Genomic DNA, 18,113 nt, shown 5'->3' with positions numbered 1-18,113 from the left:
TGCACTCTTTCTTTTCACAGTGGTAACACCTTTGGGAACTGTCTGGTCTTGTGTTTATTCAGTGTGAAAGAAGATTAATTAAGGCCATGAGAAGTAAATCTAAGAAGCTGTCTGTGGTTAAGGGCCGAGTTTTACATGTCGTGCCAGCTGAGATAGTGCCATGTGGCAAGCCTGATGATGAGAACTGAGGAATAAAATGACATGATCTGTGCTAGAGATATGAGAATCATGCAGGAATTATTGAGGGTTTTGTTTGGCATGACTGTAATTCATATACGTGGGGAGAAGATCACAGATGGGGATGAAATCCAATATATATATATTTTGCTGTCACTGCTGTGCTGCAAATCCACCTTGTTATGAATCATTGTCTAATATATATTTTTTCTTTTCTTTTTACAATGCATCAACTTCAGATTCAAAGAGTAAGTATCGAGTATCGAGACATGCATGCGTAATATATTAGATATAAATCTCAATTTACCTCTCTCGAATATTATTAAATTTAGCTGTTCTCAGATGGTTTGCCTTAAAGGCCCAGATTTTACATTGATAACAAATAGCAACGAACACTACCTAAATAGCTTGCCGTACAAAAGTCAATGATACAACAATGCAAATTAACAATAGAGCAATATATTAATATAAAAAAATCCCTACAGACTTATTTTTATAATGTGAATGTTCTGAATGTCTCTTGAATTTATAGTTTATGCTCTCAACAGCCAATAATTCACTGCACAAAATACATTGAGAGCACTTCTAACTGTGAAGGATTATATGGTTAGTTGCATTTTAGAACTCTTCCATTTTAGGCATACCATTTTTTTTTCTCTTGCTGTTGGCGACCCACCAGTTGTGAGAACTGCGGATCTAATTTATAATGTCTGAGAAACTCCAAAAGGCTAAATGTCCAGGGAAAGATAAAGGCTTGTTGATTTCCCAGGACCAGAACAGAAGTGCTTAGAACACAACTTATGTAAAGAATAGCTTTTGTTCCCTAAGATGTCAGATCCCTCGAGGCTATAAGGCTGATTCTAACATCCTTGTAAAATTGCCCTTTGAAAGAATAGATCAAAACCGAATTATTCAAAAACATTAGAAGTGTTCTTTAAGGACAGCACGCTATGAAATTATAAACTGAAAGCACTTCACAGACACTCTTTACATAAACATAACCATCAAACTCTTGAATATTACCTTTGAATGCAATGACTAAAAAAAAAAACTATATAATATATATATATATATATATATATATATATATATATATATATATATATATATACATATGCAATAAAGCCAATGATATGCTTTCAAAATGTTATTTCTGTAAACATATTGTTTTTGATCTGTGAGGGCATGTATAATTTATCAATCTTTTATAATATAAGATATTGCTTTTATTTTGCTCCACTTGTTGATCCGAAGACGACAGGCAGAGTGTGCAAAAACAGCCAGGATTCAAATGGCGCTTCCCACTGGCAAATCCGGAGGCGCTGCCACCAACAATCTGTATGAAGAACTCGGCGACAGCACCATGTAAGTTTTATACCTTCTGCACTTTATACTGTACCTGTCAACGTCCTAAAACACTGGCTGATGAAAACTCTGGATGTTTATACATAACGGATAAACAGAGGCTATGAATTAATTCTATATTTTTATCCACGTTGACATTTTTCTTTCTTGCTTCAATAATAAACCTAACAAAATGTAAGTTGTACGATTAGAGCAAGAGGTGTGTAAAATTCACATTTCATTAAATGAAAATTCTACTTTGATTATCGCGATGCTAATTTGAATTGCACAGAATTATTTGCAGTGTTTCTCTTAATAAACAGATACGATTTAATGTAGCTTGGTTTTTTAGCTCGGCAAAACTAGGGTGTCTATTCGTGGTGATAAAATTCCATCCGTTGGCAATAACTCTTTTTTGTGACAGGCATTTACATTTCTTCTTTTACCTGTGCCAGAATTTCTAACACATTTCTAACAACAGGACTTCCCTAAAAAGATTGCAAAAAGTTTGATCCCAGGTTGAACTCTTTTTACCGTCAGGTGATCACAAGGTTTCAAAGTAAAATTTAGTGACGATACACATCTTCCCTTCCTGTTTCGTGTCTTCATGGTTATCATTTCATAGCATGTTACAGGAAGGTTTTTTTTTTTGTGGAATATCAAAGATCCACATTTATCAGGTATTGTCTAAATATCATCTAACTCAAATTTGGTGAAAACTGGACTCGTTTATTTTAGAAGTTGCAGGTACCCCTGAGGCATATAGTAGGCATGGCAATTAACAAGTTTTTGTGTAATTTTAAATCAGAGCCGTGCTAAGATACAATCTGAATTCCTATGTGGCGTTCTCATTTCCATTTTCTGTGTTACATCCCGAAGGTTTTCGGTATATCAAAAAGTGTTTTGTTGGTTTTTTTTGGCAAACTGTTTAATAACTTTTGACCCCAAAACTGTCAAAACAAGTTATCTTCTACGAGCAATTTCATTACTTTTTTCCTGACCCTTGAAATTAAACTGACTTATTTTCCACCGCAACCTTTATCTGATCACGATGATCATTACCAAATGGAATAACTTTGTCATAACATAATAGTGACTGTCATACTTATATTGTCCTAATCGTGTCTGAAAAACTTTTCAGCATTAAAGTTTAAACGCGGACAGTAATGTGGAGACTTTTTATATTGTGCTAACTTTTTTTAAAATCTTGCTAATTTCACTCATATAATTTGTCATGTCCTCCTGTCTCTCTTTATCTTTTCTTGGATATCAGATCTAAGTAAGTAGATAGTCATCTGTGTTTCAACTATAGTAGTCAACTACGCAAGTAGACACTATGCTGTTGGTAAGGTATAGCTGTATTTGTAATAGTTTCTCAAATATGTTAAATATCTTTTGCTTAGCATTGTTATCAGTTGCTTTTTTTTATTGGTAGTGATAGTAGCTTGGTCCTGTGTTAGCTCTGCATAAAAACGTCTTGTTTTGAGTATTTGCCTTGGATCTGGTTAGAATGTTGTAGCAAAATCAACCCAAGCAAGTGCTTTTTGTAGTTGGCTTCCCTCCTACTTCCCTATCTATCTTGCTGTTCATGTCCTCTGTTAAGTCGATCTTTGTCTTTTTTGCGGTTATGCTGAAAGCAGGACTAAGAGGTGTGTTCTGAAGGATGGCGATCGGCAGCGTCTCATTAGCTCATTTGCCTCCCGTGCAATCACTGCTCACAAGCTTTCCACCGCTAATGGAGTCCTGCTTAACAACTTGCCTAAGTCAGAAAGCAACATAACTTTCCTTTCTGACGAGAACCCTCTTACTACAACCAACCCCCTATACCATGATGACGGCACCCTCAGCAGCCCTGATCACCAGAATCACAGGTACCACCTAGGCACGTATTCACCCAACATGAGAGGTCTGAGAAAGTCCATCCTGCACTTCCCATCTGCAGGCTCAGGACATGCCTGGACTTTACCTTCGAGGTTGCACAAGTGGGAGACCAATGAAGCCCTACGGAGTAGAAGGGTGGCTATGGATCCAGTTCAGTGGGAGTTGCATCTGCTAAAGTCAGACCTAAAGGACAGTAAGGAGATGATTGATGGGTTTGATGGGCTTGTAGACGGAGACCCAGAGCCCAAATTGACAGTAAAAGAGCAGGCTCGACAGTTTGAGCAGCAGGCCTTGCAGGACATAAGACAGAGGCAAGGCCAGGACTCCCGTGGGTCACTCTCTTCTGAAATTATTCTCTCGGTTTTTGAGACCCCACAGTCTTCAGTCATGGGATATAACAGCAGGCCCCCAGCGATAATCATAACCCAGAGTGACGGAACGCCTCCACCTAGTCACAAACCCACTCCACCAGTGCTGCGGAAGTTCAGCAGAATAACTACCTATTCCGATGTGGAATCTTACGAGGTCAATGTGGAGATCATCCCAGACCCACCAGATGTACCTGCTCCACAACCCCCACCACCTCCACCTCCCTCCAGTCCCCCACCACCGCCACCTCCTTCTAGTCCACCACCCCAATCCATTTCAGTCCCTCCATCCCCACCAAACCCTCCTCGTCCAACCCCTCCACCTCCTCCTCCTCTCCCACCTCCTTTATCACCAACCTTTTCCCGTTCAATACCTCCTTCTCCATTTGTCCTTCCTCCTCTTCCCTCAGTCACATCCCTTCGACCGGTGTCCTTACGGCCCACTCCACCTCCACCGCCGCCCGAGCCTGAGCCTCCCAAGAGGGAACTCAAAGGGATTCTTAAGAACATCCAGAACATAGCCGACATAGAGAAATCTGTTGCCAACATGTACAGTCAGATAGATAAAAAGCAACGGCCACCAAAGATTTTCCCCAAACCACAAGTGTCTGTCGAAACAGAGGCTGATGTGTCAGAGGCGGAGACTGTACTAGAAATTCCAGAACCAGAGCCCAATCTAAACATGAACTCACTAGTGGAGGAGCTGGAGAAACGCTTTCCTTCTCAGTCCACTATCCTGTGACTCTATCTTTGTCCATGTTGCTATTACTGTTTTAGAAGCAGTTCACACAGGATGCAGTCTAGCATTACAGCTAGGTGGTTAGCCTCCACTCTCTTTCATTGAATTAAGGTAAAGCCGTCAATGTCCCAACAGGGCATGGACATACTGCGCTGATTTGGAATCTGCGCAGTAGTGAGCTGCATCTTGCCCACAAACCCACAGAGTCAATCGTACACACACGTCCCTGACTCTTTAATTAGCCTGACTGCTCCAATTTTTGTCTGCTGATTGCCGTACAAGACGCTTGTGTTAAAATGAGGTACATACAACTCGTTTGCACCTTAGAACGCTGAGAGAAATCTCTGCTGTTAATCAAGCACGATCTATCAATCAAACTAATTACAAGCTTATTGTAATTACAAGCTTATTGCAAACTAATTACAAGCATGATCAAAACTACATAAAATGGAAAAAAAAATTAAATGTAATTATTTACATTGTTTTACATCCCCTTAAATAACATGGAAAGGGCAGGGATTAAGACCTATACAGGACCAACCTGTGGGTGATCACTTTCGAAGACTTAAGGCTGATTTATACTCATGCATCGAAACTACGATGTAGCCTGATGTGCAACTCTCCAAAAATGACACAGCACATCGATTCTACGTGAACCGCAAGCACTGTGATTGATCTGCTTGAACCCCTCCCTTCATATATATCCGAGCTTTGTGTGTGTTTATGAGCACTGCATTTAAAGCTTTAATGTTACACCTTTATATTTAAAATAAATCAAATCAAAGAACAAGTGTCTTATTTATTATTTTGCATAGCATTATACATGAGTAGTATACAACAATGTTGATCTGCCGTGGTACACGTCTTTGTGGAGATGGAATAAATTCTCCTGTTCCGCTGTTGTCTTTGTTTTATAGTTTTAATAATGATTTAATAATTTGATATTTATGTTTTGTTGTCAAGGCTATAATGCTTCTTCAATGTGTCGTTTGTTCTTCGGCTTTTGCCGTGGTGTGGCGGGTTACACGAGCAGCATACTTGTGGACACTGCAGACTAGCGGTCCGCATGTGTATTGCGCGTCGATGCAGAAGTATAAATGAAATCCGATGCACAATTTATGGCGTAATGGCTACAGGGTAGGTCTGACGCAGCAGTATAAATCAGCCTTTATGTGGCATTCCTGCACAAGAATGTTTCCTGTGTGAACAGCCCCTTAAACTAGCACTACGTTCTTGTCATCTTTTTGTCTTATCGTTGTATGTAATTTTACTGTATAACAAAATCGAATGTTTGTGCTTTTACAGTTTTTGTATTTTTAATAAGTTTTGCAAGAGTGTTTTATTATTTAGTTGAGAAAAACCTTCATACAGGCATTTTAATGTGTTTTAGTATACAAAACACTATTACTTTTTATCACTATTACTAGAAATTCTACTAATCATATGCCCTGATGTCAGGTTATATGTTATTTGATGGGATAAATGTCTTCTATAAAGGTACACTTCATGCTCTCACATCTCATTTCTCTTTCTTTCTTTTTTTCCTCATGTTTTCCTTTGTTAATTGTATTAGCAGCTTTTTGACGCCACATTTACTCTATCTACCGGTTTTAAACATTATCTGGCACAGGATAAGAACAGTCGTTTATGCGAATGTAAACGGATTGATAAAAAAGGATGCGTGTAAAAATATCAGATCTGTGCTTTAGACCTCACAGTGTGAGCCTGCGTTACCATGCATGCATTAAGAGAGCCGTGTGGCTCAGACCGTTGCATTCATTTTACATGAAAGATCGTTTTGAGCAAATACTTTTATTTTTTCAATGCAAAAGTGACAAAAAACTGCACTCCAAAAAGTGTTGATCTTCCCTATATAAAAACCTGTATCACTATGATCAATTTATTTTTAAGTACAGCTATTATAGGAGATTGTGTCTCTCTCAGTGCAAGCATTCATTGCAAACTGTTTGTGTCAGATGTGCAAATTATGTGTGCTAGAAAAGACTAGAAAAGCACTGAAGAGAAACGAGTTTGTTATAGTAATATTATGTGGCTCTATGGTACGTGACTGTGCACACTTTAGGAGGTTTGAGAGGCAACTGAGTCGTCAAGTTGCTTGTAATTACCAGTTAAATCAATTTAGTGCAAGCGTGTTTGTGTGTGCGAGAGAAAGAGGGAGCTTGTCTGATGAAATGTCCTCCATTTACTCATTTAAACAGAAACACGCTGCATTTGATTCAGCAAATGCCCTTCAAATCCCGGCATTAATTGTTGTGATACTTATGAATGGATGCTGCACCATTATCCAATTATTGTCAACTTGCAGCAGTAGACACCTACACCATATTGTTTTTGTTCTTGTGCTGTAGCACATTCAAAAATGTCATAGTGACCTTCTGTTTAAACCTCTTACCCTATTAAATTTCTGCAAAAAAATCAACCTAATAATAAAGACTCCATTCAAATTTCTTGTAGATCAACTAAATGTTATGTCTGCTATGTATTTTTGATTTAATTATATACAATACGTTTAAGAGTGAATACAGAAAAATTTATTTTCAACACCCTTGCCGATATTTGCCTGTTGAATTGCATTTGGTCTTCACACTAAATATTGTAGTTTTATTTATTTCTATTACTGTTTGTATTAAACCATTTAGAGTTTTTTTTTTGTGATGGAACTAGTGAATACCAAAGCGTTTTTACTTTTATCATTCAAGCTATCTTTCATATTTTCATTGCGGATAACCCACATCACAACACATCTCATATTATGATTTGTATTTGTAATCTGCAGAGCCATGTTCCATTAGGACTAACAGTGCCATCATGACATATTAACAGTGTTGGGGAACAAGCAAACAAACATCTTTATGGCAATCAGAGCGAGGAGGGAAGCTCTCTGTGTGTTAAAATGAGCAGAATCAAACAAGATTCATCTGCCACTAATATTCTCTGTTTAACGTTTAACGATGGCAAAATTCAAACTGCAGTGCATAATAAGAATGCATGTCTAAAACTAGTGCTGCCAACAAAATAATCCAGTGTGTTTGATTACAAACAGTAATGTGGTATTGATGTATGCGATTATATGTAATTAATCTGCATGTTGTAATTGTGATTTTTGGGGGGGGTTTGCAGCCTTTTTCAGTATTTTAACTACTTGTAGTTACTATCAGTGCATACTTTTATATAAAACAAACCACAAATGTACAGAGACAGAGTTTATATATTCTAAATATAATTCTTTAAGGTCCTCTTCTCACATTTATCCTGTTATTTAGTTAATGATTCATAATCGAAATCTAAAATCATTTACATTTGCATGATACTGAAAACAATGGTAGCATTTTTGCCTTCCTAATACCTTTCTCTATATGCCGTCACTGGTGGTACTGGCTCCCATTACTTTTAATTAACATAAACTCCACGTAGAACAGAACTTGCCAGCTAATGCACAATTATTTGTAACCTTATAATTATTTTGTGCGACCTTGAAGGAATTGAAAACAGCGATCAAATAATTAATACACCGAATAAAAAAAATGGAAATGCCACTGCATTTGTACCTTGACCCTTTAATAACCATATGACATAATTAGTATGTCATTATATACTTCAATTATAATTACTTATCATGTAATATTTCATATTTCATTTACGGACCGACACATCATTACACCTGCAAACACACTCGCGTAGAGAGGGGAAAGTCAACAATACAAAAGTCCCTTGAAAGTCGCATATTATCGTTAAGAGATAAATCTTCATTTGAATCCCTCATTATGCCCACATCAGGGAAGAATTGCTGTAATTTGCTCTCGCTGATCTGCCGCCTGGAGAGAATTTTAATTTGCTACGCTTTCACTGAAATGGTCCTGCCGCTTAGGAAATGCTGGCCCGTCTCCATATAAACTCTATTGTACTCCTAACACACACCTGATAAAGTGTAATCAAATGTGTTTTTTTTGGGTTGTCTTTGCGTGCCAAGCATTGTCACACATGATAATGTCTAATGTCATTAGGGGCTTGAGGGTGTTAACATTCATCTGCGTGATAAACAAACAGTGTGCCACTTGTCCTTGCAGCGAACCAGTATCTAGCTTTTCTCATCCTTGGGCATGTCATTGTCTTATTGTCTGCTTTGAATCAAGTGGTGTTAACATAGATTCGTAACGCGATGAGCCCTGTGAGCCTTGCTGCCATTTAGTGATCACCCCTGATTAGTAGAACTAGATTAATGTCCCCTAAACAAAAATCACTACATTTACTTAAAGACAACCAATTTACTCAACACCAAAAATGTAAATGTAAAACTAGTGGATCCATAGCAGTAAGTGGATGCCATCAGAAATAGAGTAACTAGTTGCTTAACATGCATATTACTATAATATTAGTCATTTATTAGTAGTAACTGAGCACATGTTAATGCCTTAATCTACATTGCTTTACTCTACATCCCTAACCATACCCAATATGTAAACTTAACAACTACCATAATAACTAATTAGCAGCAAATTAGGAATTTATTGAGGGAAAGGTAGTTAATAGTGAGATTTGGCCACCGAACTAAAGTGTGACCATTTTTATTCACACAGACACAATGTCTCAAATGTCTTTTGCCTTTAGCATCATAGATACGAAATAGTGCTGCAGCTATACTTTTCAGTAATATCTTCAATTTCACAACGCTAAGATTCAGACAACTTTTAATATAATCGTAGTTAATAGTGAATAAGCGCTTTCTGTCCTTTGCTTTAGAAAAAGTCATCTAATCTGAATCAGGAGAGAAATATTCAAAGATCAAGCACCATTTACAAGCAAAAATCGAATGTCTTGTAGATTATTATGATTTTTTTTTTATCAGCCGTTAAAGGGGTCCATTCACTGCAGGGGATCCATTGGTGTTGGTGAGGAAGTTTACGGTCGAACTACTCACCAAAAAACTGCGCATCTGCATATTTATCCACATATACGCACTCATTTCTTCACAGTTCTACATAATTTATCAGAGTTTGAGGCAACCTTGCAAAAACTTAATGGACATTGTCCTCGAAACCTCATCTCAAGGAAACGCTGTCTCATCCCATGCATTTAAATCTGCTAAAAACTTAAAGACTTTGTCAAAAGTGACAGTCCAGTTTGAGATAAAGAATTAAAACACTTTCTAGATATGAAATATCAAGGTTTTATCGCAATAATCTTACTGACTTTATTTCCATACTGTTATCTTCTCACAGGAGAGGCTACGGGCATCAGGAGGTATGTACTTTTATTCTTTGGAATTGCATTGTTCAAATGTCTCATCTTGAGACGTTTTTATTGGCCATCATTTTTATCAGATGATGCTATTTGATAGGGACAGTGACGACAGACGAAATAAGTATTTGTCAAGATCTCATCTGTAAAATTGCTGAAGGCTAGGTCTGTCAGTTTTGAGTTTGACTTGCTGATAACGTTTCTCAAATATTTTTGTTCTCAGGTTTGATTTTATGAATGCCATAGTGTGTTCAAAGATAGCAATAAGCGATTGTTTTTATAAAATAGTAGCAGCAAGTTCAAACTTCATTTTAAAGTCCGATTCACACTATTAACTAAAACCTCTGCCTCTTTAAATTCATTTCAGTAGTGTAGACATTTTGGTAGAATTAAGGAATTTAGAATATGGTTATGCAGAATTTGTGCTTTTTAAGTGATTATATATATATATATATATATATATATATATATATATATATATATATATATATATATATATATATATATATAATATCTAGTAATATGCATGCTAATATTCTAGTCTAATCTAGTTAATAATAAGAATTGATTTCTAAACTAATGTGAGCAGCAACAATAGTTGAATTTAAATATAATTAAGTTTTTAAATCACTCTTTGGAATACTTGATTCTAATTGGTCAATCACAGAATACTGTGGTTACATATTTTTTATATTGACATTAAACTGTATAATTAAGATTTTTTTAAATATCTGAGCAATGTGAATTTTTCCATGCCATCTTTATTTGTTAATTAGCTGTAATCTGTGGAGGCAGATGGTACATATAACAAAATAAACTATTTAGGTTCATACAAGGTACTATTTAGTGATGACGACAAAATAGTGCCTTGCTACATTACGAAATGTGTGCTCATTGCTATTCATCTATTTACACTCTTTAGAAACTCTCTGGTGTTATATTTTATTTAAAACATTCTTGAAAATGAGCATGTTCTTCAAACTTTGCATGCAAGCAAATCGTGGCATTTTTCTTTTAAAAACAACAGTAGGGTCCTAAAGTCTGACAACACTGGTAAAACAGTTTTTCTAAATGAATAAATGATCAGGATGTATTATCTAAGGCCCTGTCCACATAAACATGGTGTATTTTTCTATCCGTTTATCCACGCACAAACACAGCACCAGGTTACTGAATCGGGACATTTTTGAAAACTCCTGCCAGGGTCTGTTTCGGTGTTAGACTGCAAAACTGTAGATTTTGGCTTTTGACTTCGGAGCATTCTCTGTTAGCTCTGCCTACTGGATGCTTTTTTTAAGCATCTGATTGATCTAACATGGCTTTACGGTTGAGAGTATATCACCAGCTGTTAGTTTAGCATGCTCTTGACAGTTCTTCGTGGCATGCTTTTGCATTTTCGTGTGGAAGGAGATTTTTTTTGTTTATAACAATACCCATGTACGTGTGGACATGACCCAAAGCATAATCATGATATTTTGAGCAAACTAGTTCTTAAATGCTTGTGTATTTGCAGGTTTAAATTTTATTTTTCGGTGTAATCGCAGACTTGTGGATCAAACTGTACTTACCTTAAATCACATTCATACGCACACAGATTCAGAAATGTAACATTCCTCCTTTTCTCTCGTCTCTGCACTTTTTCTCTGCTGTGAATGCTGTCCAGCAACAGCAGCTGCTTCGACCCTCTCTCTTGAGACCAGAGGTAGAGAATCTCAACTTCTATACTTGCAGAAAACCGTTTCTGTTGAGCTGAATGTGCTATAATATGTCATTTAATGAACACGTGTGCATATGTAGTTTTCTACAGTATCAACAATGCAATCTGTTTTATGTGCAAATACTGTAGAAATTTGCATTCGCTCACAAGGAGGGCTAATATAGGCACGTAGCTTTTCAGTTCTACATAATTCCTTTTTTTCCTTTCTATGTAATAGGCAGCACTTTCGGCTGTCTTCCCCAAGGATTTTGCCTAAAGCAATGCGCTCTTTGAATTATAACTCTTTGCTCTTCTCACAGGAACTCTCTATGGAGTCTGGTATTGATCCAGGACAGGACTATTATACACAGGATTACTATAATTATGACCACGGGTGAGTGTGCGTTTATTGGTTGAAATGTGCTGCTGGCCCAAATAAAATTAAGATATGTGTCAGGTCTGCTGTATGTAAAAGCGTAGTGTGTATGATTTCTATGATTATTTTATGTGGTTTTTAGATAAAGATTCATGTAGTTTTCTCGAAACATTGTGGGCCACCTGATTGTGTCTTTCGGGCTGTAATAGCAATGATTATTTACTGATGTTTGTGCAAGGTGAGCTATTTATATATCCAATTAGCAGGAAACAATAGAAATAGGTGTCATAAATGAATGCCCCCCCTGGGGGAGGTGATGGAATTTTTATTTTTACTTTCTTTCACAGTAGGTGGTACTAATGTGATCAGTAGCAGTTCCCCGCTATATATCATATTGGTCTCCAATATATCCTTCTCAGTAAATCCGAATGAAAACCTCCATGGCTACAAGCTAGTAAGGATCAATACAAACCTGAATTTCAGCTTGTTTCCTGTTAAATGGGCTGGCTAAGCTGCATTTGGGTTCAGACATCCTGCTGCTCCCCAAGAATACTCAAAGTCCTTAATGAAGGTCTGTTTTGACCTTTTCCATACAGTTCTAAGGAGGTTACGTGTCTAAATCTTACTTATTGGATTTGCTTTTTTCAATGTCCTAGACCTTTCATAAAGTTTCAGTTTTGATTTAGGGGACAGTTAGGGACAAAGTTTTTCCTCATATATTCATAAATGTTTTACATTTGTGTGTGTGTGTGTGTGTGGTGTGCGTGTGTGTGTGTGCTGGTACTCAATGTTATGAGGACCAAATATCCATACAAGTACGGTAATAACAGTATATTTTTACCTTGTGGGGACATATTGAGGTCCTCATTCATACAAATCATACAGAATGGCTTAGTTCCTTACTTCCTGTTATGGTTAGTGTAAGTTGACAGAAATACAGTTTGTACAGTAAAAAACTTAATGCTTATGGATTGTCCCTATAATAATAGGCACACCAGTGTGTGTGTGTGTGTGTGTGTGCATTGGTATTTGTGTTTTAGGGAGACAAAAATTTGTTTTTATGACAGGAGTATGACAGGTATTACAGTTTGAATGTGGTTTAGGAGGACACTGCCAATGTCTCCGTAATTAAAAAAAAAAAAAAAAATGATTATTTTTTAAATTGCTTTTCATTTATTACTACAAAGCTTACTTTAAGGACTTCTATACCCAGCAGAAACTACTAGCTTAACTACTAAATTAAGTAATACAGCAAGAACAATTGCACAAATTAGAAGCATAGATGAACAGCCTACAACATAAAGTTATAGGCTGTATAAAGATAGTATTCATGTGCACAAATGTAATAATTAAGTGTAACACAACACAATAATACTCATGAGTTAAATTCAGATTAATCTTTATTAAAGCTGCGATGTTTGATTAGAAGATCAAATAGGTATTTGTAGGCTGCTGTCTCTTTAAGACTTAAATACATCTAATACTGACTCACATTCGGTTAACTGTAACTTAAGACTTGGACATAACATATATTTGCTAAAATTGGTACTTTCACGTAACGTTGTACATATCCACTAGGCTAAATGAACGAAATGAATCGCACCGCTCTCTCTTTCTGCTCACTCTGGGTGTGTTTCAGCAGTGTATGAGGGAGGTAAAAGACACACACAAGAGTCCTGATTCAATGATGTCGTCATCAGTATGGTCTGTAATTGCTTGAAGAAGAAATTGGCAAAGCAAAACACATGCAAATGGTAACTTTAACTATACTGGTTGAACAAATAATCTGCAAATCACTTGCGTGCCGAACCATGAGGACTGGTCTGTATGGATCATGGATCGTTGCACCCCTATTAATAGCACATACAGATTGAAAACCATTAGGCTTATGAAGAGTCCCCTAATACCAGTATTAGTATGTGTGTCTCTGTGTGTTTAAGGTATATGCAATAATCCTGTATACCTGTTTTTTAGCTATGACTTGCCTCAGTATGGGAGTCGACGGAAGCTGATCTCTCCAACAGGAATGTATGATGAATATGGAGAGGTGATTATGGAAGATGATGGCAGCTACTACTACAGCCCACACGAATCCGAGGGAGAGGTAAAACTTATTTTTCTTAGTTTTAAACCAATACAACACTCTTTTTTTTTTCTTTTTTTTTATCCTGCCTCTAGTTTAAGGCCATTACACATGACTCATGTCAGGGTTTTGGTCTTGATCCAACTTGACCTTCACTTGTGAATAGCAAGTTAATAGCACATTAAAAATATTGCAACCAAAATTAAACATATGTACTCAGAACAGAAATAAATCAGATGATTACGTTGAATTATTGAAGAAAAAAGGTGCTTTTTTGCTTTGAAAGTCTCAGTGTAAACAGATGAACACATAATCAGCCAGTAATAGGATGCAGTGCAGGATTTTGCAGATTATGGGTAACCATCTAGAGCAGGGATGGACATTTCCAGTCCTGGAGAGGTCAGGATTTATTCATACAGTTTTGTTTCATCTGTAATTGGAAATTACAGGCAGGTGTGTTTGATTGGGGATGAAGCTAAATTCTGTAGGACAGTGACCCTCCAAGGCCGGAATTGCTCATCCTTGATTTATGACATCACTCCCACCTCTATGATGTTATGATTTGAGGATTTGCATGTAACATGTTACTGAGGGTAAGGTTGTACTTGACACTTCTCTCAGTGCACTGGGTAATGCTAACATAGGTACAGTGACTTAATCACAAATGTAATGAGTGATCTGAAATGTTGATTAAATATTTAAATAATAAAAAACCCTGGACTATGCTAATGTAATAGGTTGCAAAGCAAGGCAGAAGGCCAGCTCTCCCTCCAGGCAAGGTTTCACCACGAAGGCCCCCTAGACAAGCTTTTATAGACCAACCTCCAAGGCTCGAACAACCTCTGCCTGGACTAGTTGATGGCATTAAACACCCTTACAGCTCAAAAACTGACACTTCACTTAAAACACCTATGAAACATGGTCAGATGTTTGACAGAAGATCTGGCCCAGCTCCAGCTCCATTCCACCTTCCATGGAAGAACAACAGAATATCTCCAATGGTAGGTCCTGAGGAGAAAGGGAGAGGTACAGATGACCCCAAAGCAATCACAATGCAGCATTCAAACAGTGTGGACAATGGCATGGTCATTGATGGAAACTATTTCCAGATTAAAGAAGCTGTTCCTTCAGCAAAGACTAGGCTTGGCAAAGTTTTGAGTCAGATGAACATCTTTAAAACATTGCAGACTCAGAAGAACACTCTGAATAGCATTAGTGAGACTTTAGATCATAGGAATAATGGAAGCATCCCGATCTCTTGGTCACTCAACGAGTCAGAGAGGGAATCACAGAGAGTCCCTGGTAATAGTGTGGAAAGTGAGCAAGAAAGAGGGAGGAGGAGGGAAGACATCATTCAACAGTCTTACACTGGAAGTGCCATGTCATTCAGACCTTACCATCCATTCAGACTCCAAGAAGGAGCACATATGAGTAGTTTAGACTCCGATGACGATCAAGATCAGAGTCCTCTTGATTCAGACAGGGAGAGCCAAACAAAAAGTCAGCTAGATGACACTGAAATAGAGTCGAAGACAGAATCAGATTCAGACCAAGACACAGAGACTGAAAAAGAAACAGAGACAGAACAAGAATCAGACACTGAGAGAACATCTGAGACAGAGAACGAGTCAAGCTTGGATGAAGATAGCAGTGAAAAAGAAAGTGTGAAATCAGAGGATAGAGAAACAGTACCATCGTCTTGGTCCAGACACAGCAGCAAAGCATCCTACAAGAGGAAGAGCAGAAGATCATCCTCAGAACCTTCAACTACATCCACCCAAAAGAAAACACCAGAAGAGACCATCCTGGAGGATGAAGATGAAAAAGAAGACAGAGGGCAGGTGGAAGAAGACCAAAGTAAGGATACAAGGTCCTCTAGGTCTAAAAGCAGTGATTCTCTGAAGAGAAGACGTGATTCGAACTTCCACAGTATGAGCGGATTTTCTATGACAACCAGCAGTGCAGCCAAGGCTTTAGAGATCGACAAACTCTCCCCTATAGATGAGAAGGAAGAAGGAGAAATGACTCCAGACAGAGTTGGTAGCCCGGAAGATAGTTCAAGCTCTTCGGAGGGAAGAAACCTTAAAGTAGACCAGGAGGATGAGGAGTCTAGTTCTGATGCAGCTGAGACTGTCAGAGCCTCCTGAATTATATTCTGATAACATCAGTAAGACTGGCTATTACCATTATTTCTTGTGTTGATCTTTTTATTGGCCTTTATCTGGTTGAAGTTTTTCTTCTTGTTTTCCTCTTGCTGAGCACAACTTGGCATTTCTCCCTAATCTTTGCTGAATAACATGCATGCTATTTGATCTTTAGTCTTACCTTTAGAGGTCAGTCTTCAAAAGTTTAGGTCAGCAATTAATGTTCAGATGAAAATTAGATTTGTTTTTGTTGTTTTCTAAAAATCCTGTAATCCAGTGACATTTGGTCCATGAGCACATTCCCTTTAATGAGCTCATGAAGGGACATTAAGTGTGTGTTTGGTTGTTTTGCTTCTTAATGATGAGCAGTGGCTGCCCAGGAGGAAATCTTGTTTAAAATCACAAAATCATTTAAGCATAACATCTGTAATTTACATTACATGCATATTTTATGCATGTTATAAAAAATTCAATTAAAACAACCGTTAATTTTATATCATTAATTGTGCAATTTGAGAAGACTTTCCTTCTCGGACAGAACGCCACTGTTGTGTGCTGTGGAAAAATAAAGGTCTGTTATTCTATAATCATCTTACACACCTGTTTTCTTTTTTCAGTATGGTAGAAAAAAGAGGATCAAGCTTATTGTAGACCGTGAGTATGAGACCAGCTCCACTGGAGAAGAAAGTGCACCTGAATCACAAAGGAACCGCCTATCTAATGTAAACAGCCACAGCAACATTAATGGGAGCATATACTTGGCCCAGAACGGCTCAATAATCCGAACACGACGGGTCGCGCACACCAACAACATCAAGCTTAACTCTCCAGTACGACTGGGAAAGCACTTTAAGAAACTAGACAAACTTGCTGTCACACACGAAGAGAGAATTCCTTTAAACAGCCCCGTAATCACAGGCACTTCAGCAGGTGAACAGAACCTCACAACCAGGCCCTCCAGTGGGTCCCTGGCCTCCAGCACTACAGGTCCAGAGAGTATAACTTCAAAATCAAATTTGGCAAAAGGAGGAGGTGAAAGAACAGAAAACGGGGATGAACAAGAGTCCACAGTGGACAATCAGGAGGTGAGAGACCCTTTAGGATCACATAGTGACCGGACCCAGTCAGATGAGGAGGAACTCTGGATGGGGCCTTGGAATAACCTGCACATACCAATGACAAAACTGTGACTTCTGACATGCAGATGCTCTGTTGTCTTAAAGAACTTAATGGAAAAAACTGAATCTGCAGCATAAAATTACAAAATTGCACTTTCATTCAGTATTATATTTGCTATTTTGTGGCCATGAGCTTCTCAATGATTGTTGTACTCATAAGTACCTTAAAAATCAATCATGTTTATGGCCCATTGATTGTTGCTCATCCTTTTTTTTGGGGGTATTTTGTTACAGATGTATTGTATGCTTTCAGAAATATTTTTTGTGCTTTTTCAAAGGCAAAATCAAATGTCTGCTGAAGTGTATTTTTTGGTAAATAGTCATCGATTAAAAAAATTGTGATGAATCTAATGTGCACTTATGCACTGTACATTTGCTTAATGCCACAGTCATTTGAATGAACTTGCACCAGAGTTGAAAGTGCAATATTTTTGTGCTTTTTTATACCAAGTTATATCAAAACTATTCAGTTTATGGTCACATTCTGTTACAAATACTTGCCAAACTGAAGAGAAGTACTTTTGTTGCTGTTGCTTTATTTTTTAATTTAACTTTAGTATATATATATATATATATATATATATATATATATATATATATATATATATATATATATATATATATATATATATATACACGGCTCTCATGGTGCAGCCTTTAATATTTGACTGTTTCTACAAGGCAGAGAAACTGGCACGTCAAATAAACATTCCTGGTAAAAGCCTTTCCACTTATGCTTATTTTTATCAATATAATTAAAAGAGAAACACATCACTTTTACCGCTTGAAGTTACACTATTAACATCTTTTGTTAAATAATAACATTGGTAAGTTTGTTACTATGTACATTTTTTATATTCTATACTCT

At 37.2% G+C, this 18,113-nt stretch overlaps 1 protein-coding gene across 7 annotated transcripts in view; it reads left to right on the top strand.

Annotated features, from left to right (window-relative positions):
- Positions 1–17,817, top strand: part of pcdh15b (protocadherin-related 15b) — a 156,658-nt gene extending 138,841 nt beyond the window's left edge. For 2 of the 7 annotated variants that reach the window (XM_043254464.1, XM_043254466.1), the window contains 7 exons: positions 417–425; positions 1,432–1,542; positions 9,750–9,771; positions 11,432–11,470; positions 11,785–11,858; positions 13,815–13,944; positions 16,685–17,816. In XM_043254464.1, coding sequence (XP_043110399.1) covers positions 417–425; positions 1,432–1,542; positions 9,750–9,771; positions 11,432–11,470; positions 11,785–11,858; positions 13,815–13,944; positions 16,685–17,257 — 958 coding nt within the window. In that variant the 3' untranslated portion in view covers positions 17,258–17,816. The other 5 variants (XM_043254463.1, XM_043254468.1, XM_043254465.1 and 2 more) reach the window with 5 other exon arrangements.
- Positions 17,818–18,113: the final 296 nt, after the last annotated feature.

Source organism: Puntigrus tetrazona, chromosome 12 (genome assembly GCF_018831695.1).
Source record: "Puntigrus tetrazona isolate hp1 chromosome 12, ASM1883169v1, whole genome shotgun sequence".
NCBI classification, from domain to species: domain Eukaryota; kingdom Metazoa; phylum Chordata; class Actinopteri; order Cypriniformes; family Cyprinidae; genus Puntigrus; species Puntigrus tetrazona.
Note: the sequence above shows the minus strand (reverse complement) of the source record. Positions and strands in the feature narration are given on the sequence as shown.